The sequence below is a fragment of the Wyeomyia smithii genome, chromosome 3 (genome assembly GCF_029784165.1).
Source record: "Wyeomyia smithii strain HCP4-BCI-WySm-NY-G18 chromosome 3, ASM2978416v1, whole genome shotgun sequence".
NCBI lineage: Eukaryota > Metazoa > Arthropoda > Insecta > Diptera > Culicidae > Wyeomyia > Wyeomyia smithii.
Genome location: NC_073696.1, coordinates 138,884,527 through 138,912,339, shown reverse-complemented (window position 1 = coordinate 138,912,339; position 27,813 = coordinate 138,884,527). Strand labels below are relative to the sequence as shown.

Genomic DNA, 27,813 nt, shown 5'->3' with positions numbered 1-27,813 from the left:
GATTACGGAAATATCCATATTGAGTATTGTTCGGTCATTTTCGGCTGTTGCCTAGAAGTTGCCATTTAGCAATTCAAAATGGTGCCTGAGGTCAATTGTTAGCTCATTGTATAATTCTGGTTCCAGAGATACTCATACTGGATGGTATTTGGTTATTTTAGGCTGTTTTTCAAAAACCGGAAGTCTCCATCTTGGATTTCAAAATGGTATTTAAGATAATTTCTGGCCTCTGAGCGTCTTTCTGGTTGAAGAAACACCCATATAGGGTGTTATTCGATAATTTTCGGCTGTTTCCAGAAACCGGAAGTCGCCAATTTTTTTTAAAATTGACTTTTTTCCACCAGTGGGTGTTAAAATTGATAATCTATCTTTCATGAAAAAACGGAATCATTTGAACAGTTTATAACGGTATTATAACAAAATTTCTCTCAAGCAGCCTGCAGGAAACATACGGGGTGGTTAAACTTTGATCGCCGATTACTCGAAATAATGTTTTTGACGCTTGGTTCGGTCTGGTCGCACGCCGACCAATTCATAATGGTGTCTGAGGTCGATTTTTAGCTTCTTGCAACATTCTGGCTCCCGAAATACTCCTATTGGGTGGTATTTGCTCACTTTGGGCTGTTTTCAGAAACCGAAAGCCGTCATTTTGAACTTTAAAATTGCCTGTGAAATGATTTTCTGTCATCTCGGCGTAATTATGGTTCCGAAAACATTCATATTGGATGGTCTTTGGTCATTTCCGCCTGTTTGCCAGACAGCAGAAGACACCATCTTAAAAGTCAAGATTGTGTCTGTGATCAATTTCTAGCTTCTGTGCATCTTTCTGGTTCGGAGATACTAATATTTAATGGGAATCGTTCATTTCAGGCTCTTTTCCAGAAACCGGATGTTGCCATCTTACAATCCAAAATGTTGCCTGAGGTCGATTATGGAACATATCTCCAGAAGAGAGAGGGGCGTCGAACCATTATGGACATTTTTGTTACCTCTAAAAACATTCACATACCAAATTTGGTTGCATTTCCTTGATTAGTTCTTGAGCTGTGCGAAATTTGTGTTTCATTTGTATGGGACCCCTCCTTTATAAAAAAAGGGAGGGGTGTCAAACCACTATGTACATATTTGTTACCCCAATAAACATTCACATGCTAAATTTGGTTCCATTTACTTGGTTAGTTCTCGAGATGTTCAGAAATTTGTGTTTCATTTATATGGCACCCCTCCCTTCCAGAAAAGGGAGGGGTGTTCAACTGTTATGGACAAATTTGTTACCCCTCAAAACATTCACATGCCAAATTCGGTTTCATTTGCTTGGTTTGTTCTTGAGTTGTGCAGAAATTTATGTTTCATTTGTATATGACCCCTCCCTTCCAGAAGAGGGAGGGGTCACAAGCTATCATAGGGACCATAGACAGACCGGACAGCATATTTATATGTATAGATTACAACATCAATATTCTAGAACCTATTGTCGTATACCAACTCTTTTGTACGGCACCGTAAACCATGAACAAAACCAAATTTCGAATCAAACCACTGACCCGCGCAAGTATGTTCCGTTACTTACTGAAAGCCTTATGCCTAAGCGTTACAGCACACTCGCTACCAGGCCTTGCTGAGTGTACCGCAACGCTTGGTTCCTGATTCATACAGCACGCAAAATGCAGCGTTGCAATTTTAATGCTCGTCTCTCCAGCTGTTTTCCAGTAGGGGCCCAAGCTGGCCACACATGTAACACATAGAATCAAATATTTTGGCAATTGCATTTGCCTATGAAAGCAAATGATTTTCAATAAAGACATCGAATCAATCAATGAGCATTCCGCAGCGACTGGTCTACTCCAGTTCGTCTCACCGAAATAAGTTCAAACATAAAGAGGTTTTTATCATTGCGAACGGTTTTGACTTTCGTCAACTCCGTCACCACTAAGAAAAGAAACCCCAACGTTCCGCCGGTTAAGTATTCATTCAAGAACAACCAAGTTTATCAAACTAAAGATTAACTTAACTTACTAACGTCAGTTAAGGAACTTGCTTTGCAGTCGGTTCGCTGAGATCCAATTGATCGTTTATACATTAAAGTTAAGTATCGAACGAGATACCATTTAGAATAGTAGTAGTAGATTTCTGGTAGGTCAGGATTGATGAGTCAGTTCCCTTTGGCATACCGGTCGTGCAAGTCGTATGTGATTAGAGAAAATATACAGTCCGCAATCGAATAAAGTTCACTGTTCATTATTTCGAACCCAACCACGTTTTTTGGAAGCGCGCGTTTCCACTTCGGACATTCTGCGAGAGCCTTGCCGGACAGTGAAGTTAATTATACTAAACATTTCTGGTCCTTCGAGCCGAATTTGTCTAATCCGCAGGATCGCGTAATGATCTCTCAAATTTAACGTGGTTTTTGATACTGTGCGAAACGGTCGTATTTAGTTGTTTCTGCGTTGGAGATAAATTCAGTGCTAACTTTGTGTAGTGACAAATAAAAATGTCGTTTTCCTGACTAGAAGAAGACGAAGAAGCTAGTGATATTTTTTTTACTTTTTGATGCGTTGGTGACGAAGACTAGCTGTTATAACCAACGGCCAAAACGAAAACCAACACGAGGGTGCGAAAAGCCTCTCGCACCGAGTGGAGCAGCACGAGGGTGCGAAATGCCTCTCGCTACGGTGGATAATCAACGGTAACAACTAGCAACCAGAAACAACAGTAGCAGCGCCACAACAGCAACTACAACACCTATGGCAACATAACCAACAAATTCAGCAGTCGATCAAAATCTATCTCATCCACAACAACAGCCACAACGTCATCAACAAGCGGCAGACAGCAGAAGCAGCGTCATCAAACAGCTGCAGCAGTAACATCATCATCTACAAGCAGCAACCAAATAAATAACAATCACCGAGAAACAATATATTATTTATTTATTTATTTATTTATTTATTTATTTATTTATTTATTTATTCATTTATTTATTTATTTATTTATTATTCTATTTCCATCTGACCTTACAAGTCTCCATGAAAGTTAGTGGATGGGGAAAAGCCTATTCGAGGCCATCCTCATGTAGGCATCAAAACCCCATCATCTTTTGTTAAATAAACATAAAATTTTACGTTACAATGAGTCAATAACAAAACGACAAATAATAAATGAATAATACATTGGGTCCAACATAAAACATTAATCCTATTATTAAACAATATGGTCAATTATAAAATATTCGACATGTACACTTTCTGAAGAAATTTATGTGACGGTTCGCCGAACTCGAAGATCTCCTCTACTGGAGCGAAAGCTCGAACACATGCAGTGACAGGTTCATTATATCCGAACAAAGTGCGATGTACATTGGGTTGAAGTAAACCAGCAGATCGAAGTGACCGTTGCGGTGCACGAAAGTTCAGCAAAGAGAGGATTCTCGGGGAGTCGACTTCACCATTTAAAACCTTGGCCACGAACACGGCTTGTTGAATTTTCCTGCGTCACTCAAGCGTATCAAGATTTATAAGGCGACACCTCTCGGAATATGGAGGGAGATTAGCAGGATCACGCCAGGGAAGATTTCTCAAAGCCAACCGGATAAACCTTTTTTGTACTCGTTCGATCCTTAAAGTCCAAGCAAGTTGATAAGGAGACCAAATCAAACACGCATTTTCCAATAATGGTCTAACAAGTGAGCAGTATAAAGCCTTTAAACAGTACGGATCCTTAAATTCACGTCCTATTTTACTAATAAAACCGAGCTGTGGTGTTGCCTTGCAAATAACAGATGAGCGGTTCAAGTTAAAATTTAGCTTAGCGTCAAGTAAGACACCGAGGTCATTCACGTGATCAACTCTTTTGAGTGCATGTCCATCAATCACATAATCGAACTGAATAGGTTTCGCAGTGCGATGGAATGTCATGACCTGGCATTTTGCAATACTAACTACGAGCCAATTTCTGCGACATCAATTAATAAAAACATCCAGCAGTCTTTGTAATTCACGACAATCATCTACGGATCGCACAGCCAAATATCGGCGTAAACCAGCTTGCACCCAGCTCCTAATAGCAATGCCACGTCGTTAAAATAAAGAAGAAAAAGAAGCGGCCCCATATTACTGCCTTGCGGTACTCCAGAAGTGTTAGTAAAATCTGAGGATAAACAGGAACTTAGCTTTACTCGCAGTATTCGACCACATAAGTAGGATCGTAGCCAGTCAATGAATTGTTGCGACACACCAAGTCGAGAGAGCTTCCGTAAAAGTATTCGGTGATCAATCCGATCAAAAGCTGCTTTTAAATCCGTATAGATTACGTAAACCTGTGCTTTCTGCTCCATATGCGATATACAAGTCGAAGTAAAATCCAAAAGGTTTGTGGCGACAGAACGTCCAGGCATAAATCCGTGTTGATCGCAGGAAATGTAGTTTTTCGTACACGAGAGGATTCTTGAGCCTACTACAATTTCAAACAATTTGGACGAAGCGGAAAGACTGGTTATGCCCCGGTAATTTCTTATGTTTCGTCGATCCCCACTTTTAAACACAGGAAACATGAGCCGTTGCGAACCAGAGTGGTCTATGTGTCATCGAGCAAATTGTTCAGGAGAAGCAATTTTCGAAAAATCTCTGAATAAAATTCTGTTCAACGGATTCTTTCAAACAAAATGTTCTAATATAAAGGTTATGAAGTGGTTTAACATTGGGATACATAAAATTAACAGTTTCTTTGCGAAATCGGTGATTTTATCTCACCAATGTACATAGACCACTCTGACTTCATATATATATATATACTGGAGTCCTCGAATCGTTTCGGAACAGAGTGGTCTATGTACACAAACCTGGTAAATGACAATGAAAATGACGATAACTCGTATAAAATGGCTAGTGTCACATGTTATATGATACATATAGCATGTCACATGTAAGATGTCACGTGTAACATTACATGTAATACAACATGTTACATGTAACATAATATTTTACATGTTATATTTTTCGTGTTACATTGCATGTAACATGTAACATATCACGTGTGACATGTACAAAACAAGTGGCATGTTCCTTATCACATGTAATATGCTACATGTTACGTGTTACATGATAGTATTACATCCATTTATGTACATAGACCACTCTGTTCCGAAACAAAACGGCCATTTTGTTTCGGACGATTTTTCAACACGGAATAAATCAGCTTTAAAATTCGATTTTCCGAAATTTTCTTAATCTCCCAACTTCAGATTCTTGAGTAGATGCGGTTTATGCAAAAAACTCATTTTCGAAAAAAATGGTCTTTAGACCACCGCAACGGCTCACATGTAAGACTGCTTCCAAATCATCGGGAATCTTCCTTGTTCGAATGATCGATTAAATATGCGACATAAAGGTTCAGCTAAAACGGCCGCACAGCGGCTATAAAAACAGGAAGAAAAAATATATTATGATGTCGTGAGTAAAAAAAATTTTTTAAGGATCAAACACAAACATGTTCGACCAATTTTAAACCATCAATTTTCTTACTTAAATGGAAAAACTATTTATATTACTATTTACGAATGAAGAAAATTAGTTACTAAAAAAAACAAACACACAGATTACACAAGTACTACTGTTATAATAGTCTCTTGAGCATTGTGAGATAACTTATATTGTAAAACAAAGGCTGCAAGGCAAAGCAAATGATAATACATGTAAAAAATGAAACTACTGGGAATTGTAAAGTATGGATTCATTATCATTCAGGTAAGCTATACGAAGTATAAAAACACTTACACTCACCATTTCTCTATACACTTTCACAAAATATTTTGACGTAGGACTACGTCTAACCGCACTATATCGAGATACATTCTGAGGAAACTAAAAACCTAGATGTAACATCAGAATGAAAGATTTTAAACGGTAATACTGATGTAACCACATGATGGATCACAATAATCAATATGTCGTTGGATTGATAAAATAATGGACAATTTTGTGATTCTTCATATATTATTGTTACTTAATTGTTAAACAGTGAAAATTGATGAAAAATTTCAAGGTCGTATTTTCACTAACAATGTACCAATCACATGCGAGCACTCCTGGCACAGACTTCATGAGTGGACACCAACTGCGTGCTATGACAACCTCTATATCAGTGGCAAAAAAAATTTGACAGAATCTCCCCGTCCCAACAGGTCAACTAATATTTGCTTCTATGAACCTAGACTATTTTGATGTCTTGGAAGTGAAGCTTTTTCGGAAAGTTCGTAACAACCTCCTTTATCAGACAACTAAACGATCTGCTGCGAGAATGTTATTAAAACTGATGTCTTGAAGGAAAAGATGCTGGCACAGGCAACAGTACTGCACCGAGCCATGTATGAGAAGACCGTCGCTCGTCGTCAGTGCAGTAGCACTCGATTACCGTTTGTGTGCAGTCAAGCCAAGTGGAAACAATGTAGCTGCTGTCGACGTACAGTGGTGCGTGTTTGCACACTACGCTGTGCGGCCGGGGATAAAATAATTCTGTACGCAACAGTATATCACGATGTTGGATGTTGCATACAATATGTGATTACAACTGATAAAATTTTGACCACCAATGCTTTGATCGAACGACGACGGTTGCCAAAACATATGATATAATAATTGGCATATCATTGTACATTGTACATTGAACAGTAAATTAGTAAAAACTTCAGTTGAAATCCATTTTTTCTAGTTCAGTTTCGCAGCTTTCAAACAATCACGAGCTCGCTTTATATAGCTGCAACAGATGTTTTCTCATCGTTTTAAAGTGCTTACCCCTGAACAGATTTCCAATACCGATGTCTTAATCGAAATATAATAATTAAAATATCTTTTCAACAAAAGTTGTGTTAAAAATCCTGGACATTCTACTAATCAGAAGCTGCAACCGTAGTGATTTTCAGATCCATGTTTTCTTCTTTCAAACTTCTTTCAAATTCCTAAAATTTGAAGTTGCATTGGGTTGCTGTCTTTTGGAATTCTACATTCTGTTTTTCTCAGATTTATTTAAATGACCAACTATTTAAAAGCCCAGCTATTTAGAAGACAATAGAAAACCAATATGCTTCGCAAAGATTTTTAAACAGATAGTTCAGATAGCTCGTTTAAGCTGTACTGATGGTTATATTTTTCCAGTTAAATAAAGTTAATTCAATATGACAATGCTAGTTGCATTACGCGGTTGTGGCATAGAGAAAAACCAAATTATATGCATCTTGACGTTAGGTTTCAAACATTCGTATTTTTCAATTACAAAAATATTACATCAGCATCTGCAAGAAACTTTTTAGATACTAAACATATTAACATAACCTGTCATTGCCGGACTTGTAATTGAACAACATTATGCAAACATCAATTGGAGAGGTTAATGTTGTTTATCAAACCGAGCTAGGTTTATTTTTAAAGGAAACAGACAGATGACTTTTAAAAAAGGCGTTTTGTTGCTTGTTTTTTTTTATTGGTATCTTAAAACTGATTAATTTGTTTCTGGTTCTGCTTGATGAATCAATATTTCAATTGGCATAAAATAAAACAAAAATGAATGTTAACATGTTCATAAATTTCAATGTCAATTTCAAATTTTTTGTAAATCTAGATTTTCCACTAAAAACTGCAACTCTTTATCGTTACTTTTCCCACGAACTTGTAAATGCAGGATTTTTCTATGTGACATCTTTGCTAAGCAGTTGTAAGAAACTGACAATGATGCTGCTTTGGAATCGGCGAGTGAGCCATCTTTCACTAGCGCATTTGAAAACGAAAGGTAGTTTACTGAAGAAAATTGACTGCATTAGGATGAAAGGTATTAATCAATGTTAAAAACAGTATTTTTTTCTTCTTAAATATATGTTTGCAAATAAATAACCAGATTTTTTTCTGTTGTCAAAATCGGACCATGTTAGAAATGAACGCTTTTTTTATGACTTTCTTGTGGCATATGACCTTAACAATACATGGCCACCAATGAACTAGTTTTAGGATTGTAAGTCGTTAGGGTTGTCGCTTGATGAATTTAGGCTCAATAATCTGGAAGTATCCGGAACGCAACGGGGACAGCCTTTAACGACCTAGACACTTGATATGCCCCTCCCGAGTAATTAGAGGTATAGCACGGTACTATGTACTGCTTTGATTATGTCTATTGGATTACTGGAACTTGTTCCGGTCATATTCCAAGAACCGTCTTACTGATTCCGGTATTCAATTTTGGCAACATAATGGACAAAATGCCTTTATTTTGGAGGTTGTTGAGCTTGAATTGGTTAAAAGCAAAACAAGAAAACTATAAATTATGTTTGAATATTGACATTGAAATTTATGAACATGTTAACATTCATTTTTGTTTTATTTTATGCCAGTTGAAATATTGATTCATCAAGCAGAACCAGAAAAAAATTAATCAGTTTTAAGATGCCAATAAAAAAACAAGCAACAAAACGCCTTTTTTAAAAGTCATCTGTCTGTTTCCTTCAAAAATAAACCTAGCTCGGTTTGATAAACAACATTAACCTCTCCAATTGATGTTTGCATAATTTTATTCAATTACTAGTCCGGCATAATGGACAAAATGCCTTAATTTTGGTGGTTGTTGAGCTTGAATTGGTTAAAAGCAAAACAAGAAAACTATAAATTATGTTTGAATATTACCGCTCGTTTTTGGCCTATGTGTGCCATAGTCGAACCGAGCCAAAACTGAACCGTGTCGAAAGTGAAACGTGGTCCAATCGAACAAAGTCTGAATTCTCTAAATGAAATATAAAACTTTCGTAGTCCTACGTCAAACATGCGGTCGTGTCTTGGATACCACCATCGTACTATTTTTTTCACAATGATACATACTAAACAATTTACGAAACACATAAAAACCAACAAATGGAAAACACACCGTCATATTCTATACATGCATATTAAAATCTTTACAACAATACCTACAACAGGATCAAACCTAAATATATAAAATCATAACCAGACCATTCAACTTCACAGTTTTACAAAATTCTAATAAAAAGTCATTCATAACAAATCTTTTATAAACAATACAAAATACTTTTAATAAACAACAACATGCAAATTCACCAGCCAAATAAATTCAATATCATTTTTTAGCCATATAGTAACAACTGATCAGGAGGGTCGACTAACCAGACGATTGTTACTAACACATATCAATTTCAAATTTCATCCAAGTCAAAGTGCACATGACTGGAAATAAGATTTGCAATATCTACCCAAATCAGTTTTTCAACAACCATAACAAAATTACAATAAACAATTTCAGCAACAAAAATTTTAATTATAATTGTAAATAATGAACATATCTTATCCACAATTAAAACTAAGTCTTTTAAGTAGGGTAACTGACGGCTTCGTCAGGTAGTATGCATTGTGGGAGGATTCAGTTTGCCAAGCTCTACTGCATTCATTCCACTTAGAAACTCAATGTATCTTAACTTACCTTAAACTATTAAGTTTTTTTGTTCGCATGAATGAATCACTTCATTAAAAACTGAAACATATTTATTGGTATTAAACAAAATGTAAACTGCAACTCTAACACATCCAGAAATTTCACCCGGCCGAAGAAAACATTCACGAAACACATCTTCGCCGCTAGCAATATTTGGTTACGATTTTCTCGAGAAATAAACACTCGTTCACTCTCAAATATCCTTAGTTTCGTCGCACTCGCGAAAGCAAATAACTCATGCACTTTGAACACTCACAATTAATGGAGGATACGTGATGAATAAAACTTAAATTTATCTAATACATCCAACAGGTTGGTTTACTTCGTCAGCAGACTGCACGGCTGGCTTTTTACGGTATTGCCGTGTTTTTGCTGCCAGAACAAAAGGGAATTGTTTTTGTTGCAAAACGTACCGTATCCTTTTATTTAATAGAGTTTATGACATGTGAAACCATGTTTGGATGTTTATTGCATTACAAAAACTCTTATTGCTATTTGCATATTCCTACACAAAGAAATTACTTTATAAATCAAATAGATATAGTAATCAGATTTAGAGTACAAACATATTTTGCGGTAAATTTGGAGCCACTGCACACGCTGCGCACTGCGCAAATATGTCGATCCTTTTTGTTCTCTCAGAGCAAACGACAACATGTATCAATCCCTCGACAATCGTGTGTACAGAAGCGCAGCAAATACATACACAAAAATACAAATATGACATCACTAGTATTAATTTTCTCCTACATCTTATGGCGTCAGAATTCTACTTATACTTTGAATGGTGGCATAACGAAGAACGTTTATTTGCAATTCATAGCAATGAAACTAGATGAAACGAGTATAGTTTTACAAGCTTTCTTTCTCTCCCTGCTACTGACGAACTAAACCAAATGTTGACTAAAATGGAAATGGCTTGACCAAAAAGGAACTGTAGGAGTGGCTTTTTTACAATTAAATTTAGAAGCTCCGTTTAACTTTATGTGTCTTTTCTTAATTTTTCCAATAAGATAAAAAGTAGGAAAGTATGAAAGAGAAATTATAGATGAAATTTGGCAGCTTACTAAAGAAGGATGACAGTTTAAAACATTACAATCGACATAGACTGACGAGAATTGGTAATTTATCCTAACCATTATATCTTTAATACAATATAATGTGGAAAAAGAGATAAACAAATTTAAAATAATACTAGCTGACCCGAGGCAAACTTCGTCTCGCCCATTTTTGTGTTTAATATAATAATTTTGAACATTCCAAATTCATTGATTCCTCGCGATTTGTTTATAGTCTAAAAATGCATGACGAATCGGCCATAGGATATGATCAAATTCAAAAGGCAAATCGTTTGAAATGATATGACCTCTATTCTGTAAATAATCATATTGAGTGGTATTCGATCATTTTCAGCTTTTCTGACATCAATCTGATTCCGCAAATACCCATGTTGGGCGGTGTTCAGTAATTTTGTTGTTTTCCAGAAACTAAAAGTAGTCATCTTTGAATAATAAATAGTGTCCAGGGTCAATGCTTGGCTTCTATGCATCATCTTGATTACGGAAATATTTATATTAAGCAATATTCAGTCTTTTTCGGCAGTTTTTCCGTATCCGGAAGTCGCTATATTGGATATCAAAATGGCATTCGGAGACAAATTCTGGCCCCTGGGCGTCATTCTGGTTTAAGAAACACCCATATTGGGTGTTATTTGGTCTTTTTCGGCTGTTTTCCAGAAACCAAAAGTCGCCATCTTACAATTCATAATGGTGTATGTGGTAAATTTTTATCTTCTGATTCCGGAGATACTCATAGTGGGTGGTACTTGGTCATTTTCGGCTGTTTTTCAGACACCGTAAGTCCCCATCTTAAAATTAAAAATGGTGTATTTGATCGATTTCTAGTTTCTGTGCATCATTCTGGTTCCGGAGGTATTCATATTGGATGGAAATCGGCCATTTTCGGCTGTTTCCAAAAACCGGAAGTTGCCATCTTACAATTCAAAATGTTGTCTGAGGTCGACTTGTGGCTTCAGAACACCATTGCGATTCCAGAAATACCCATATTAGAAACCGGAAGTTTCCATCTTAAATTTATAAATGGCGTATGGAGTCGAGTTTTGACTCCTGTGCATCGACCCGATCATTGTAGGCTGTTTTCAGGAAAACCTGGTTGAAATATTTGTTTAGCTTGTATGGGAGACCTTCCTCCCCTTCAAGAGTACGGAGAAGTATCAAATCACAAAAGAAATTTATGTTTGATTTGTATAAAAGCCCTCCCATCCAGAAGTGGAAGGGATGTTGAACCACCTTTAACATATTTTTTGCCCCCAAAAACCTCCAAATGCTAAATTTGGTTTCATTTTCTCTAATCGAAAAAAAAGTTCTGGAGTTGTGAAAAAATTTGAGTTTCATTTGTAAGAAACCCTACCATTCCAGAAGAAGGAGGGGTGTCAATCTATTATAAATATATTTGTTACCCCTAAAAATATTCACCTGCCAAATTTTGTTCCATTTAGTTGGTTAGTTCTCGAGGTGTGCAGAAATTTGTGTTTAATTTGTATGGAACCCCTTCCTTCCAGAAGTGGGAGGGGTGTCGAACCATTATGGACATATTTGTTACATAAAAAAAAAAACATTCACAAACCAAATTTGGTTATATTTGCTTGATAGGTTCTCGAGCTGTGCGAAATCTGTATTTCATTTGTATGGGGCCCCTCTCTTCCAGAAAAAGGAGAGGTCTTGAACTATCTTAGTCACCTTTCTCGACCCCTAAAAGCCTTATATACAAAATTTCACGTCGATCGGTTTAGTAGTTTCCAAGCCTATAAGGATCAGACAGACAAAGCTGCATTTTTATATGTTTAGATAGTTGAACCGATCACCGTGACGGTAGCCACCAGTCGAGCGTGCTTCTATTTGTATTTAATTTTCGGTGGTAGATTTTAAAGGATGATTTCAAAATAACTGTCGAGAGTCACCTATTCTAAACTGCTGTCATATTATTGTTGTTCATTGCGCCTTCTGCGATCTCATTTCTTCATTGTATGGAAATTCTATTTTCGTGAATTCCACCATTTTCCTTTAAATTTTCCTAATTTTCTCGCCGTAACAATTTGCCTTGGATGAAGACGAACACAACAAAACAAAGTCAGCTCAAATCAGACGCTCCGTTGTAAAGTTATGGGCGGTCGCGCATATATGTAACTTTATTTTATATATGAGATTTAACCAAAAAACCTAAATTAATCCACCTAGCGGTCAGACTCAGCCTTTCTCATTCAAACTTATTATTTGTAAAAATAGATTTACATAAATGCTTAAATCCAATAAGTGTTTATCCACTCTTTGGGTTCTAAAATATTGATGTTGTAATTAAAGTATAAAATATGAAATTTGACGTAATGTTAGTACTTAAGAAATAGCGAAATAAAAGCAATGACTCTTAATTTCGAACAATTTAATCACGAGCGATGCCGTGAACGTTCAGATAGTACGGTACCACATTTAAATCATGTTGAGGCCATATATATTGATCGAAGCAGGTAAAGTGTTGAATAGTCTTTGAATATCTGTTCTTTCTAAAACTTTTAAACAGCATATCAAATTGTTATGAAGTTTGTTATTTGTAAGTTTGAGAGATGACTCATTTGTATGACACTAGTTATGTTCAAATAAGTCGTGTAGTACTTGAGATAATAGACTTTCGTTGTTTTACAAATTAAAACATAACGCTTGCTTAAGCTTGATTACAATCAAATGAATAGGTAACGTATGGGGCAGCCAAACTTTGAAACCACGTGTTCAATCATAATTCATCAGTTAACCCTTAACTAGCCCGTTCATCTGATATCAATATTGTTCAAATCGGTTGTGTAGTTTCTAAGATAATGAAGTTTCGTGATTTTCACATTTCGATACATTACAGACGAAGTTACAGTCCGATTACTGCAGAATTCAATAGGGAGTTATGAGGTAGGTAGACCTTTCATTTGATACTAATTCTGTGGAAATCGTGTCAACCATCTCTGAGAAATATGAGTGAGTCCAAGTAAGTTGTCTTGGAATATGTTTCTTTTCATAGCTGGATTTCACATTTTTAAACATAACAGGCAAAGTAATAATCCGTTTGAAAAAAAAAAATCATTAGGGTCTTATGGAGCAACAAGACCTTTCATATGACACTAATTTTATAAAAATCGAGCCAGCCATCTCTGAGAAACATGAGTGAGATTAAATAGTCTCCAGAACACGTTTCTTGCCATAACTCCTGAACCACAAGTTCAATCTTCATAAAATTCAAAAGTTAAGGGTTTTTATGGTAGCCCGTTCATTTGAAACTAATTTTAATCAAATCAGATGTGTGGTTTCTGAGATATTGATGTTTCGTGATTTTTACACTTTGATACATAACCTCTAAACTAGAAATCAGATTACAATAAAATTCAATAGGGTCTTATAGGGCAACTAGACCTTTCATTTGCAATTAATTTCATTGAAATCTGTTCGGTCAGACCATCTCTGTGAATAGTGAGTGCGAAAAAAGGTGCACATACACACGTACACACCCACACACAAACATATACACCTATACATGCTTATATGCAGAAAATGCTCGATTCGTCTAACTGAGTCGAGTAGTATATGACATTCGGCCATTTGGATCACTTTTCTACCTTTTAATTGGCCAGTGATCGTTAGGAGGAAGTCAATATGTTAACTTTCATTATGTGATTTCACATTTTCATGAACAACGGACAAAGTTACAATCCGATTGCAATGAAATTCAATAGCAACCTATGGCGCAACTAGACCTTTCATTTGCAATTAATTTTATGAAAATCGGTCCAGCCATCTCTAAGAAAAATGAGTGAGAAAAAAAGTTGCACCTACATACACACACACACACACACATACATACAGAAAATGCTCAGTTCGTCGAAAGAAGTCGAGTGGTATATGACATTCGGCCATTGGGACCACTTTTATACCTTTGGTTTTTCCAGTGATTGCTATACCTTTCTAGGAGAAAGGCAAAAATATTTTTATTTTTTTGGCTGCATCTATTAAAAGCACGAAATATTTTTTCTTTATGTTGTCACGAGAGCATGCGACTATCAGTCCACGGACTCAGAACAACTAAATAAGTTGACAATCTTGAGTCTGATCAACTTTAGATTTTAGCACATGTTTATAATTAATTTTATAATCAATATCAAACTTGATTATTATCTGATAAGTATTTCAAAAATTTGTTTCTTTAAGAAAATGGATGTCAGTAATTGCTCATCCAATAAGTTTATTTTTGTGTATTCGTCCTACTGATGCTAAGCGAAAACGCTTAAAATCCTTAGCAAAAGTATAAAATAAGTCTCTCATAATTATTTTCAAAGTGGCGTAACATTCGTGTCGTCCTACTTGTTTTAAACACAAGTATAAAAAATAAGAAAAATATTAGAATGCCTGGGTGATTTGAATGGTTATTATTTTTTATTATACCCCAGATGCCTGGAACCCAAGAAGTTTACCGGATGCCCGGGAGTAGCAAGTAGCTACATAGGAAGGTTCAGACTCTAGCGTCTAGAAACCAGTATTCGAATTTTTATTATATTATTTTTCCCAGATGCCTGGCACGTTTTATTAGCTAGGAGGACGTCGAGATGCAAGAATAAAGCATTTTTATACATGCAGAGATACAAGAATAATGCATTTTTTAAATATATATGCATGTAAAAAAATAAGAATAAACATGCATAAAAATAATAGAGTGAAAGTCAGACACAAGAGTTTGCCTTTTCGAAGTAAAATAAAATGTAGATTTATAAATCAAAAGAAACAAATTTTTTTAACCTATAAGACGAAAAATATATTAACACTAATTATATGGATCATTCATAAATAACAACTAGAATTTAAAACTGTCTCATCAACCCTACATTAATCAAATTACAATTCATTGAGAAGCATATAAAAATCTTATCCTCACAACAAAACGAACTATAATTAATCAAAACATTGACAAAGTCTTTCGATTCAAGTATGACAAATACAATCAAATTATTATTAAATAATTTCAATAGAAAAACCAAAAAACATGCATGTTAAAAAGTATTATTATTCAAAAAAAAAGTTATATTTATCAGACTTATCAAAATTTGTGAGAAACACAGAGACAGACATCTAAATTTTCTAGAGCAATTTCATTTTTCATAAAATTACTCTCGTAAAGAGGGATGGTGTTGTATACCAACTCTTTTTTACGGCATCGTAAACCATAAACAAAACAAATTTCGAATCAAACCACTGACCCGCGCAAGTAAGTTCCGTTACTTACTGAAAGCCTTATGCCTAAGCGTTACAGCACACTCGCTACCAGGCCTTGCTGAGTGTACCGCAACGCTTGGTGCCTGATTCATACAGCACGCAAAATGCAGCGTTGCAATTTTAATGCTCGTCTCTCCAGCTGTTTTCCAGTAGGGGCCCAAGCTGGCCACACATGTAACACATAGAATCAAATATTTTGGCAATTGCATTTGCCTATAAAAGCAAATGATTTTTAATAAAGACATCGAATTAATCAATGAGCATTCCGCAGCGACTGGTCAACTCCAGTTCGTCTCACCGGAATAGCTTTAAACATAAAGAGGGTTTTATCATTGCGAACGGTTTTGACTTTCGTCAATTCCGTCACCGCTAAGAAAAGAAACCCCAACGTTCCGCCGGTTAAGTATTCATTCAAGAACAACCAAGTTTATCAAACTAAAAAGTTGTTACGTCAGTTAAGGAACTTGCTTTGCAGTCGGTTCGCTGAGATCCAATTGATCGTTTATACATTAAAGTTAAGTATCGAACGAGATACCATTTAGAATAATAGTAGTAGATTCCTGGCAGCTGAGTGCCTTCGCATGTAGGGTAGGTCAGGATTGATGAGTCAGTTCCCTTTGGCATACCGGTCGTGCAAGTCGTATGTGATTAGGAAAAATATACAGTCCGCAATCGAATAAAGTTCACTGTTTATTATTCCGAACCCAACCACGTTTTTTGGCAGCACGCGTTTCCACTTCGGACATTCTGCGGGAGCCTTGCCGGACAGTGAAGTAAATTATACTAAACATTTCTGGTCCTTCGAGCCGAATTTTGATACTGTGCGAAACGGTCGTATTTCGTTGTTTCTGCGTTGGAGATAAATTCAGTGCTAACCGATACCGTGCCCAAGGTGGTAGTCTCTTTGAAAATGTGTACTGATTGCCGTTTGGATTTGTGATATATATTGTTACCATTAAGTGGTATTTAATTCGATGCGATCAAGCACCGCCGACAATAAATTGGAGCAACTGGCGAAAACCATCGATCAGCGAGTAGTCAGATAAGTAGTCATTGTGTGTGATTATGTGGTTGAGGAGGCTTGGTTGCTTATAACTTGCATGAGACAATTACAATATAGAAGCGCTGTGCCTTTCTACTATTAGCATGCGCAAAATTACCGCACCACGTTGCGAGTAGAATAAAATTTGATTTGCGTTTGATGAGAATATGTTTGAGTTTCTCCAGTTGATAATTTAATACACGGCCTCTTTACCAGTGCTTTTCAAAGGATCGCAAGTTGACTGTTAAAACACGAATGCGAACGCCTCCCGCAGTCAACTTGACTGCTCGATATAGTCAAGCGATCGCCCAGAAAAAAAAACAGTCAAAGTAAAGTTGATCGTTTTTTTAGTTTCTAGGTGGAGGTCATTCGCTATGGCAGCGCTCGTTTATTACGTTCACTCTTCGATTATGTGTACGTGCAAGACACGAAGTGAATGAGGGCGGTTGGTATCATTCTTACTGTTTCGTTTTGCGTTTGTTTTTATATGTCGGATAGGATTGGAATAGAACTTTGGAATTTGTGTAACATATGACTAATGCATATATCGGTACTTAGGGTAGAGCGGGAAAAGTTGGCCATTTTTAGTAAAAATGTTCCATTCCTTTATACCGGTAATACAGTCATACCTCGATATAAGGCAACTTTATTTTCATTTCCGCTACGTTATATCATGTTACGTTATATCGAAGCAAAAAAATTTTTTTTTTTTAAATTCATGCAAGAATGTTAATGATTACTCAAAGATGCGCGAAAACCTATTTTCCATCACCTATCAGTAATTTTTAACCTTTCTTAAGCCCATTTAGGACAATTTTTCAACAAGCAAAAAAAAGTTTTTTAATTGATGCAAGACTGTTGAAATGCATAAATGCGCGGAATCCTATTTCCCATCACCTACCAATAATTTGAAACCTTTCTTATGCTTTTCTTTAGAGAAAATTTCAACAAACAAAAAAAATTGTTGATGCAAGACTGTGAATTGTTACTGAAGGATGCGTGGAAACCTAATCCCATCACCCATTCGTATGTCAAAACCTTTCTTATACCCATTTGGGACAACTTTCGCATTGGTTTCATTGGTTTCAAAACTTACTACATATTTTCGAAGCAATTTATATCCCAAAAACAGTTGCTATATCGTTTATATTCAATATCAATACATCTTAAAAGTTACGTTATATCGAGGTAAAAGTTACGTTATATCGAGTTACGTTAAATCGAGTTTGCCTTCTACCGAGGTATGGCTGTATTATGCGAAAATATGAACTACATTAAACAGCTCGCAATTTTGCGGATACACTAAAGTTTTTTTTACGAGGAGACACGTAGCGCGGAAAAAATCCTCGTGAAAAGCGCGTAAGTTCCAGAATCCGGGTAAAAAATGGCGTTAATTGTAAGATCTGCGTAAAACTTCACGTGAATTCCGAAGTCTGAGTAAATAAACTGGTGATTTCCAAAATTCGCGTAAAAAACGAGAAATTTCTGAAAACCGCGTAAATTCCGGAATCCGAGTAAAAATACCGCGTGGATTAATACCGAAATTCGGGTAAAAAAACCGTGAAAACTCTGAAATCGTAAATTGGGGTAACAAAAACGTGTAAATTCCGAAATCCGTGTTAAAAACGCGTTAATTCTGAAATTTGCATAAAAAACAGCGTAAGTTCTGAAATCTGCGTAAATTTCGTAATACGCGTTGAAAGGCTTCAGTGTATTTTATCTTTTTTGAGCGGTTGACAGATTGGCCAATTAGCCCCTCAGGTAGGGTAGAAGTTGATCAGCGAGTGGGGTAAAGTGACAACTTTTATTTCGAAAGGACAATTCAGTTTTCCTCCACCAATGCATTTACGGCAGTCTGTAGCATTTAGGCGGAAGTCAAATCGTTTTCAGTTTTTCGCTTAGACGTTCGCAAAAGCTACTCATTGGATGAAAAAGTGTTACTCTCCTTGCTTGACGAAAAGTTCACTAAGGTCGTCTTTTTTTTAGTTTTTTACGCAGGTTTTTTTTAATGTGGTCATTTTTACGCGGATTCCGGAAATTACGCGGTTTTTTACGCAGATTCCGAAATTTACGCGGTGTTTTTTTCTTACGCGGATTCCGTATTTTTTCATTTCGGAATCCGGAATTTACGCGTTTTTTCACGTAGATTCAGGAATTTACGCCATTATTTTTTACGCGGTTTCCTTTTACGCGGCATGTATCCCCCGCGTAAAAAGCGACTTTGGTGTATACGTTGAAATTACGTTGATGGTTTGAATGGACACTTGATCAAAGAAAACACGTGTTAAATTGAAAACTCGAACCGAATTCCGCAGTTCTAAAGTTTTTATGGTTTTCTGATTGTTATAGATCAGCTGAAAGAGAGTAATATTCTGAGCAAAACGTGGTTTTTGAGAAATTTTTATCGTTGTCCTTCGTATTTTTAATTGAGTTTTTGCTCAAACCTGCTCAAAATCTGTTAATGAGCGAATTGTCATTTGAAAACGGGTGTTTATTATTCTTTATTTAAAAACCGACGGACAACGATAAACATTTTTTGAAATCACAATTTGCACAACTGCACTTTGTTTTGTCATTTAGTTTCTTTGTTTATCTGATTATATCACCCATAAAACACATTTTTTTATATAAAAGATATGTGAAAAAACACAGTTTTTTCGATGCGTTGGTTTGATGTAATCCTCATTGGCCAACTAACCCCGTAACCAACTAGCCCTGTTCTACCCTATCTTCTTCCCCGCCGATGTTGTGAGAAAAACTATCTTACTCATAAAGCCATTACCACGTGGCTTGAATGATGACTATATTAAATATCACTCACAAACTCTACTGCTAAGCGATAGTCGACGCAGATGGTTGAAGTAAGCGTTGTTAATTCATTACGAATGAGGTCCCGGTTAGTAGAAATTGGCACTGTAGGTGCAACAGCATACCACCAGCACATGAGCCTCAAACGCAAGAATGCTTCAAACTGATTGACTGTTTTTTCGGTCGATCATGAACGCAAACGAAAAATTGTACGTGACTGCCGACAGAAGATTGTATGGCGGACTTGAACGCCGAAGCGGCGGTCCTTTTGCGGAAAGCAACGTTACACGCAGCTCGTTTCTTATTCGCTCTGCTTTAAACCGTTCGTTGAAATTGAACGTACTGCAGGTACAAGTTGAAATTGAGCGAAGGATCGCACAAAAAGGAAAGCTTGTAACTGACCGAGAAAACGTTCAAGCGTCTTTATAGAAAAGGATTTTTCAAAGCCCTGCACTTTACAATTTGCCGTTGGATCAATTTCCACGATTAAGTGGTTAGTTAATTGGGCTGTCAATCCTGTCAATTCGTTCCGCTTGAGGTCTCGGGAGTGATTCTATTGTTCAAACAGTGTAAGTTTCGCTTTATCGAATCCTTAAAAATGCCTTCCAGGGACCTAAGGCAGTTGATTAGGCAGGAGAAGCAGTTGAGATCGTCATTAGAAAATGTGGAAGAGTTCTTAAATAACTACGACAATGATCGCGATGAGGGTGAAGTTGATGCTGGTGATACATATGAAAGCGCTGCTGATGATGACGTAGGTGCCGCAGGCAGTGATGCCGGGAACGTTACTGCGTACAAAGAATTTGAAAATATATTTTTTCGTTTGAAATCTGCGTTGCTTGCCAAGCTTGCTAGAGGTACAAGAACTGTTACCTACCTTTTAGGGCAAATTGCAGGAGTGGATTAATTTTCGGGACAACTTTAAATCACAATAATGAGGACCTGAGTCCAATGGACAAGTTCAATTATTTGAGAGCTTCTTAGCGGGATGATGCGCTGCTTCAAATTAACCAGGTGCAGGTTAGCGCCGCAACATATAATATTGCTTGGGCCATTTTGGAAATGAAATAAGAAAATCACAAACTGATAGCTCATGAGCACCTTAAGGCATTGTTTGCTGTTCCTGCTATGCGATCGGAATCTTTTGATGCACTGAATACACTAATAACGTTCAAGGTAAACCTACGACAATTAGAGAAATTAGGGGAAAACACAAGGAATTGGAGTACACTCTTGGCCTTCATGCTGTCGCAGAAACTGGACAACACAACGCTACGTCACTGGGAAACACATCATGCGTGCAAAGATATTCCACAATATGCAGACATGGCTGACTTTTTAGAACAGGAAGGTGGGATTTTGCGTTCAACGTCGGGTCGAAGAGAAGTTGAGCAGCGTCCTTCAGGAGCCCTGCAATTCACACTCACTGGGATGAGACTGGGGGAGAGATGCTGAGGTAGTTACACTCGCCCAGGCACCTACTGATCCCTGTCCCGACCCACTAAAACCCCTCCAGTCTCCAGCCCTGGTCTTCCCGGAACGACGGTTAAGTATTACGTCGGGGAGTGGCTTTTGTGCGTGATGCACCCTCTTTACTCTTATAACCTCCTAGCTAACTACCTGGAGACTGGTGATTAGCTACCACTGGCGTGTTGGTGGTTGACCCGCCACACACGTTGCAGCTCCAGAACAATCTGAGAGGGGGCCGCACAGACCGCGTTCCAGATGTCCGGGACGTCGCACATCCTCCGGACTAGATTGTCCGGAGTAGTGCCAGGCCCGCTCACAGCCATCATGTTGCCCCTCGCTCTTACGAAACTGGTCATACGAAGAAGACATGCTCAGCAGTCTCCTCCTCCTCCACGCACCCGGGATACATGGGGGACACTGCGTGTACGAACCTGTGCAGATATTGCCTGAAACAACCATGGCCTGACAGGATTTGTGTCAGGTGGAAATTCACTTCACCATGTTGTCTCCCGACCCAGCCGGATATCTCCGGTATGAGTCGGTGCGTCCATCTGCCCTTTGTAGAGTTGGACCATTCCCGCTGCCAGCGGAGCATCGAGAATGACCTTCTGGTACCTCGTATGCCCCTTGTGTCACGTTGGTCGAAACACTCTCTGTCCTCCTTGATGGCGATGCTGATAGGCATCATGCCGGACAAGACAAAGATTGCATCGTATGACACCGTACGATACGCACTCGCAACTCTCAGGCACATGAGCCTGTAGGTACTTTCCAGTTTACCACGGTAACTGTTAGTACCTAGCGCTCTGGACCACACTGGCCCACCATACCTAAGTATGGACGAAACCACGCTGGCAAGAAGTCTTCTATCTCGTATGATGTCCAATAGCTCAGCGGTTTATGGCAGCAAGCATAAACCGCTGAGCTATTGGACATCATACGAGATAGTGCTGCAATAGCCGATGAGGCCCTCTTACAGGCATAGTCGACGTGACTCCCGAACGTGAGCTTGTCGTCCACCATAACCCCCAAGAGCTTCAGGGATCGCTTCGAGGTGATGGTGCAGTCGCCGACTCTGACCACCGCCTGTTGCTCCGATTTACGGTTGTTCACAACCGTGACCTCCGTCTTATGATGCGTGAGCTCCAGTTTCCTGGAGCGCATCCAGTCCTCGACCTTGCGTATACAGTGCGCGGCCGTCAACTTGACCTCCTCGATAGACTCACCGTAAACCTCCAGCGTTATGTCGTCTGCAAAGCCGACGATCACAACCCCTACAGGGAACTTGAGTTTCAACACTCCGTCATACATGACATTCCACAACACCGGGCCCAGGATAGAACCTTGCGGAACTCCTGCGGTAATTGGGACGCACTTCTGACCCTCATCCGTGTCGTAAACAAGTACTCGATTCTGGAAATAATTTTCCAGAATCTTGTACAGCGACACCGGTACATGGATGCTCCTGAGCGCGAGCGCTATGGAGTCCCAACTGGCACTATTGAACGCATTCTTCACGTCGAGCGTGACGATTGCGCAGTAGCGCTGGATTGCTACCTCCGCCGTCTTGATGACGGAAGAGATTGCGTCCGTCTTGCACGGAGGCACGCACTGCGAAGGTCGGCTATCGCGTCCGTCCACCAGTAAACCGGTGGCTTTCCATTCCTAGGTTGGCGAGTCCTAGGCATGGTGGCGTCGCACGCTCGAGATAGCATAGCAACTAGTTGGTCAGCAGTCGGGCGGAGCCAACTGCTCCCCTCGCGCTCCCTTCTCATTGCCTCTTCGAATACCTCGGCATCAAAGTGCGATGTCTTCCACCCGCGAACGGTCGGAGTGTTGGCTCTACCCGTCGCTTGCCGCCTCTCGTTGTTGTCTACACTATAACAGACCGCCTGGTGGTCGCTATTAGTGTAGCCATCGTCTACCCTCCAGTTCTTGATCAGTCCTGGGCTGGAGAACGTCACGTCGATGATCGACTCCGCACCATTTCTGCTAAATGTACTTTTGTTCCCACCGTTGGCCAGATCAAGGTTGAGCTTTGCAAAAGCCCCCAACAGGATCTGACCCCTCTGGTTCGTGGAGCGACTTCCCCACTCAACAGCCCAAGCGTTGCAGTCGCCCGCCACCACCAACGGCGTTAGGCCCGTTAGCTCCATGGATAGGAGGTCGACCATCTGGGTGAACCTTTCGGTAAACCAACGTGGCGGAGCATAGCAACTGCAGTAGAACACTCCGTTCACCTTAGCAACTACGTACCCGTCTTCTGTGGTTGAGACAACCTCCTGAACCGGGAACTTGCTCGTCGTACATATGGCCGCCAAACTGGACTTATCCGCAACCCAGTTACCGTTTCCGGGAGGGATGCGGTAGGGATCCGATATGACGGCGATGTCCGACAACGACTCAGTGGCTGCTTGGTGTAGCAGCTGCTGAGCCGCGAAGCAATGGTTCAGGTTCAGTTGCGTCACCCTTACGCCCGTGGTTTCGCAGCCGGTTTACCGGCTGGGCACCTGGGGCCTCCCATAAAGTGTTTGGCGTCCCGTTTCCCGGAACATACCATGCACTTGGGAGACTCCACACAGTCCTTTGCTTTATGGCCTGCACCTCCACATCGCCTGCACAGCTGGCTCCTATCGGGCCCCCCCCTTGCAGGTCCAGGACTTATGTCCGCCCTCGAAGCACCGGAAGCAAATGTCTGGTTGCTGAAGTATACCCAGAGGACATACAGACCAGCCGACCTTCAACTTGCCCTCTTTCAGGGCCAGGTTAGCGTCCGCCGACGGTAGTCGGAAGGTAGCTATCTTGGTCCCCGCCGGACCTTTGCGGAGGCGGATTGACTCCTTAGCCACCTCCACCCCGTACTTCGCTTTTAGGGCTTGTGCAATGTCGCACCCCTTAGTGATTTCGTCCAGGTTTTTAAGCTGGAGAGTCACTTCTGAGGTGAGTGCCCGCACTTGCACCTCCTTCCCTAGGACCTTTTCAGCTACCGGTTTTGTGGGTAGCCCCCTTGTTCTTGGCGTCCTTCCGGAGCTCAAGTATCATCTCGCCAGTGCGAGATCGGCGGATACTCCGCACATCCACCCCCAGATCCTTGAGCTGGGTTTCCCCCCTCATCTTCTTCAAGACTTCTGAGTACTTCGACCCATCCGTCTTGAGTATGAGGGCATCACGCCTACTCCGCGCCTTTTTGACCTTTTGTGGCCCTCTGGCCGCTCCGCCATGATGCTGGTCGCACCTTTCCGACGCTTCCTACCCTCTTCGGTAGTCCAAGGGTTGCCCGTAGCCTCCACCTGTGCCTTTTCCGCGGTGGACCTTGAACCGGTTGGCGTGTGTTCCCGTGGGAGTAGCACGACCAATCGTTTCTTGGTGTTTCCGGGGGCCGTTTCCCCCGGGGACTGCCTCGTTCGCTTAGCGACCTGCCCCGTGGAGCAGACCGACACGAATGAGGGGGCGTCTGTCTGCACCTCTTAAGATGCAGTCGCCCTCCCGGTCCTGGCCGCTTTCTCGGCCGCCTTCACCCGAGATACGAGTTCTTCGTGCTCCTTTCTGACTTCATCAATGGTGCTCCGAAGCAGGAGGAGGCTCTGCTTCAGGTCGCCAGCGATGTTTCGCCTGTTCGCCAAGAACTCGATTATGGCATCGAGTTGTTCAGACAGCGCCGCCACTCTTGGCCGCGTGTCCATACACCTTCCGACGGCCTTGACTAGCAAGGGACCGTCTACCGAGATGTCTGGTGTGGACACCGACGTATTCGCCGTTTTTCCACCTCCAGACTTCGCCGCATCCGTCTCAGCCTTCTTCTGCGGAGACCGCTGGATGCCACCTCTTGCGAAGGGATTTTGTAATCCCTCCGCACTCGTCTCTTTCGTTTTGAATGTGTTCATCTTGATGTTAAATGGGTCCCCCTTCCAGCCGCTATCCTTGTCCATGGTGGAGTAGTCGCCTATGTGGTCCCATGGTGGTCTATGCCGAAGCAGTGAGGTCATGGCTAGGGTAAGCAGTCATAGCGCCTTATGGGCAACTATGACTCCACCGACCGGCGCAAGTCAGGAACAACCATCTGATCCTACTCCTGCCTGATTCCCACCAGGCAATAGACTCGGAACGTACTGGAAGGCCTGCCAGGTTTTATGGGACGGAGACCCCTGCACCGGGTACCACCTCGCCATTTCAAGCCGTTGTCACACGACTTTACTAAGGGAGCTCGATGCAGGTGCCAGCCCGAGGATGCGGTACCATTCCGAAATTCAGCTCATATCCGTTCACTACGCTGCCAGTTGCCATAATCGGGACCTTACTGGCATCAGTCCCGGTGGGCGGGTAAGTGCTTTTGGGTGTTGGGAGCGGCTCTATTCGCTCCGTCAGAGGTGCTTCCGGGTGATTGTGGCTTTTGCGAGGAGTCGACTGTCCCTGGTCCGACGCTCACCACCCCTAGGTGACCTCCCGCTGCTGGTCCGGGACTGTTCGGTACTGTCAGTGGTCACACCTGTATTGTGCGCCCTCGACGATCGCCACACGTCGACCCGTGGTGGCATGCAGCTCTGCCGATGAGTACAAGTGTCTGCCCTATCTGCAATGAAGGTGCGCATAGCATTGAACAATGTCGTCGCTTCAGCAAAATGAGAGTAGTCGATCGGAGAGTTGCTATTCGGAGACTTGGTTGGTGCTTGAACTGTTTATCTTAGGGACACTTCATGGCTGATTGCCCTAGGCGTACCTGTGCAAAATGTGGACAACGCCATCATTATTTACCACATCCGTTTATGTCAGCCAATTCGACGACACAAGGTCAAACCCAGAACATCCCGAACAGGCCTCAAGTCGGTAACATGCCGCATTGTCAACAGTCCCAAACTCAGCAACAACCACATTCACAGGGACAATCCCGGATGAATAATGCTCAGTTAAATTTTCAACCCGCAATAGTACAGAACACTGCATCGCAACCTACACGACAGCCACCTCCCACAAACACAACAGCTACTCTTAACCACACTGCTACTTTACACAACATTCGCAGTCACCGGAACACAACACTTCTGTCAACTGCAATCGTGAATTTTGCTGATCGCTTCGGCAATACGACCCATGCTCGTGTTTTATTAGACAACGGGTCCCAAATATGCATTATCACAGAAAACCTTTCCCAGAAACTAAACTTTAAACGGTTCCATAAAAATCTGCCGGTAAAGGGTGTTGGTGATGCTTTGACGGTGTCTAAACAATCTGTGTTAGCAAGAATCCTGTCACGCAATTTATCGTTCGAGACCAAAGAGCTGAAGTTTTATGTACTACCTCGAATCACGTTGAATTTGCCGCAGCATAGTATCGATATCAGTACCTGGAAGCTGCCGACTGATATTTCTTAGCTGATCCAAGCTTCTACGAGTCTGGTAAGGTTGATGCAATTTTGGGCGTTTCAGTCTTTTATGATCTGTTGCTAGGGGAGCAGATGAAGCTGTTGGAAACAGGTGTGACTCTATGTAATACCCAACTCGGTTGGATAGTAGCGGGAGAAATATCGGATAACTCTGAAGCTATAGCATTGCAATCACAACTGAAGCTATAGCAGCTATAGCATTGCAGTCACAACTGAAGAAATCCATGAACAACTAGCGGGTTTCTGGGAGTTAGAGACCTGTAGGACAAAGAGCTGTCTATCCATTGAGGAGACTACTTGCGAAACTATCTTCGAACAGACAACATCAAGAGATGCAGATGGAAAATTCCGAGTAACACTATTCAAAAGAAATTACTTGATGGAACGATTGGGAGAATCAAAGTCAATTGCAACCAAACGATTTATGGCACTTGAAAGGCGATTAAATGCTAATCTGGAAATGAAAGCTCTTTACACAGCATTTATCCACGAATATTTGCTAATGGGTCATATGAAGGAAATAAGGGACGAGGAAGATGAACCAAAGTGTAGCTACTATATGCCCCACCATGTTGTTATGAAACCAGACAGTACCACGACGAAACTGAGAGTTGTTTTTGATGCGTCGTGCGCCACAGACTCCGGAGTTTCGTTGAATGACATTCTGATGGTGGGTCCAGTAGTTCAAAATGATCTGCTGTCTATCTTGATTCGGCTTCGGCTCCATAAATATGCAATTTTTGGCGATGTCGAGAAGATGTACCGAATGATCAACGTCGTGGAACAAGATCAGCCACTTCAGAGAATACTTTGGAGAGAATCAGTGGATGAGAGGTTGCGAACATACCAATTGACCACCGTAACGTATGGCACTTCATCAGCTCCGTTTCTTGCCACAAGGAGTTTGAAAAGATGTGCTGAAGAGGGAGAAAAGACACATCCAGTTGCAGCCAATGTGACAAAGAACAGCTTCTACGTTGATGATATGCTTGCTGGGGTACATACTGTAGATGAAGGGAAGAAACTTTGCAGCGACGTGCAATCGCTTCTCGGATCCGCTGGGTTCAACCTGCGGAAATGGCACTCTAATCAACAAGAGATTTTGAACAATATACCAAGTTACTTGAGGGATGAACGAGACGTTCTTAATATCGATACGACATCTACCGTAAAAACACTTGGTCTCACCTGAGAACCAGTTTCGAATCTTTTTCGGTTTAAAATGCCACGCTGGAAGCAGACGTCTCCTATAACGCAACCATATGGACTAGCAGGACCCGTCATTGTTCAAGCGAAGATGTTTCTCC

The 27,813-nt window shown here is 40.4% G+C and overlaps 2 protein-coding genes across 6 annotated transcripts in view; one reads left to right on the top strand and one right to left on the bottom strand.

Moving 5' to 3' along the window:
* LOC129727727 (probable serine/threonine-protein kinase clkA) overlaps nucleotides 1-27,813 on the bottom strand; it is a 317,383-nt gene that overhangs the window by 283,939 nt on the left and 5,631 nt on the right. The gene's annotated exons all lie outside the window — the stretch shown is intronic.
* LOC129728607 (uncharacterized) lies at nucleotides 20,255-27,698 on the top strand. Its single transcript, XM_055687056.1, has 2 exons — nucleotides 20,255-20,410; nucleotides 26,826-27,698. Exons 1-2 carry the CDS (start codon nucleotides 20,255-20,257, stop codon nucleotides 27,696-27,698), a joined length of 1,029 nt encoding a protein of 342 aa, XP_055543031.1.

Bases quoted from the DNA above. Each gene is read 5' to 3' on its own strand.
- LOC129728607 (XM_055687056.1), top strand. From the start codon at position 20,255: ATGCCTTCCAGGGACCTAAGGCAGTTGATTAGGCAGGAGAAGCAGTTG. The intron at 20,411-26,825 runs GTAGGTGCCGCA...ATCTTCGAACAG, and splicing joins AAAGCGCTGCTGATGATGAC to ACAACATCAAGAGATGCAGA.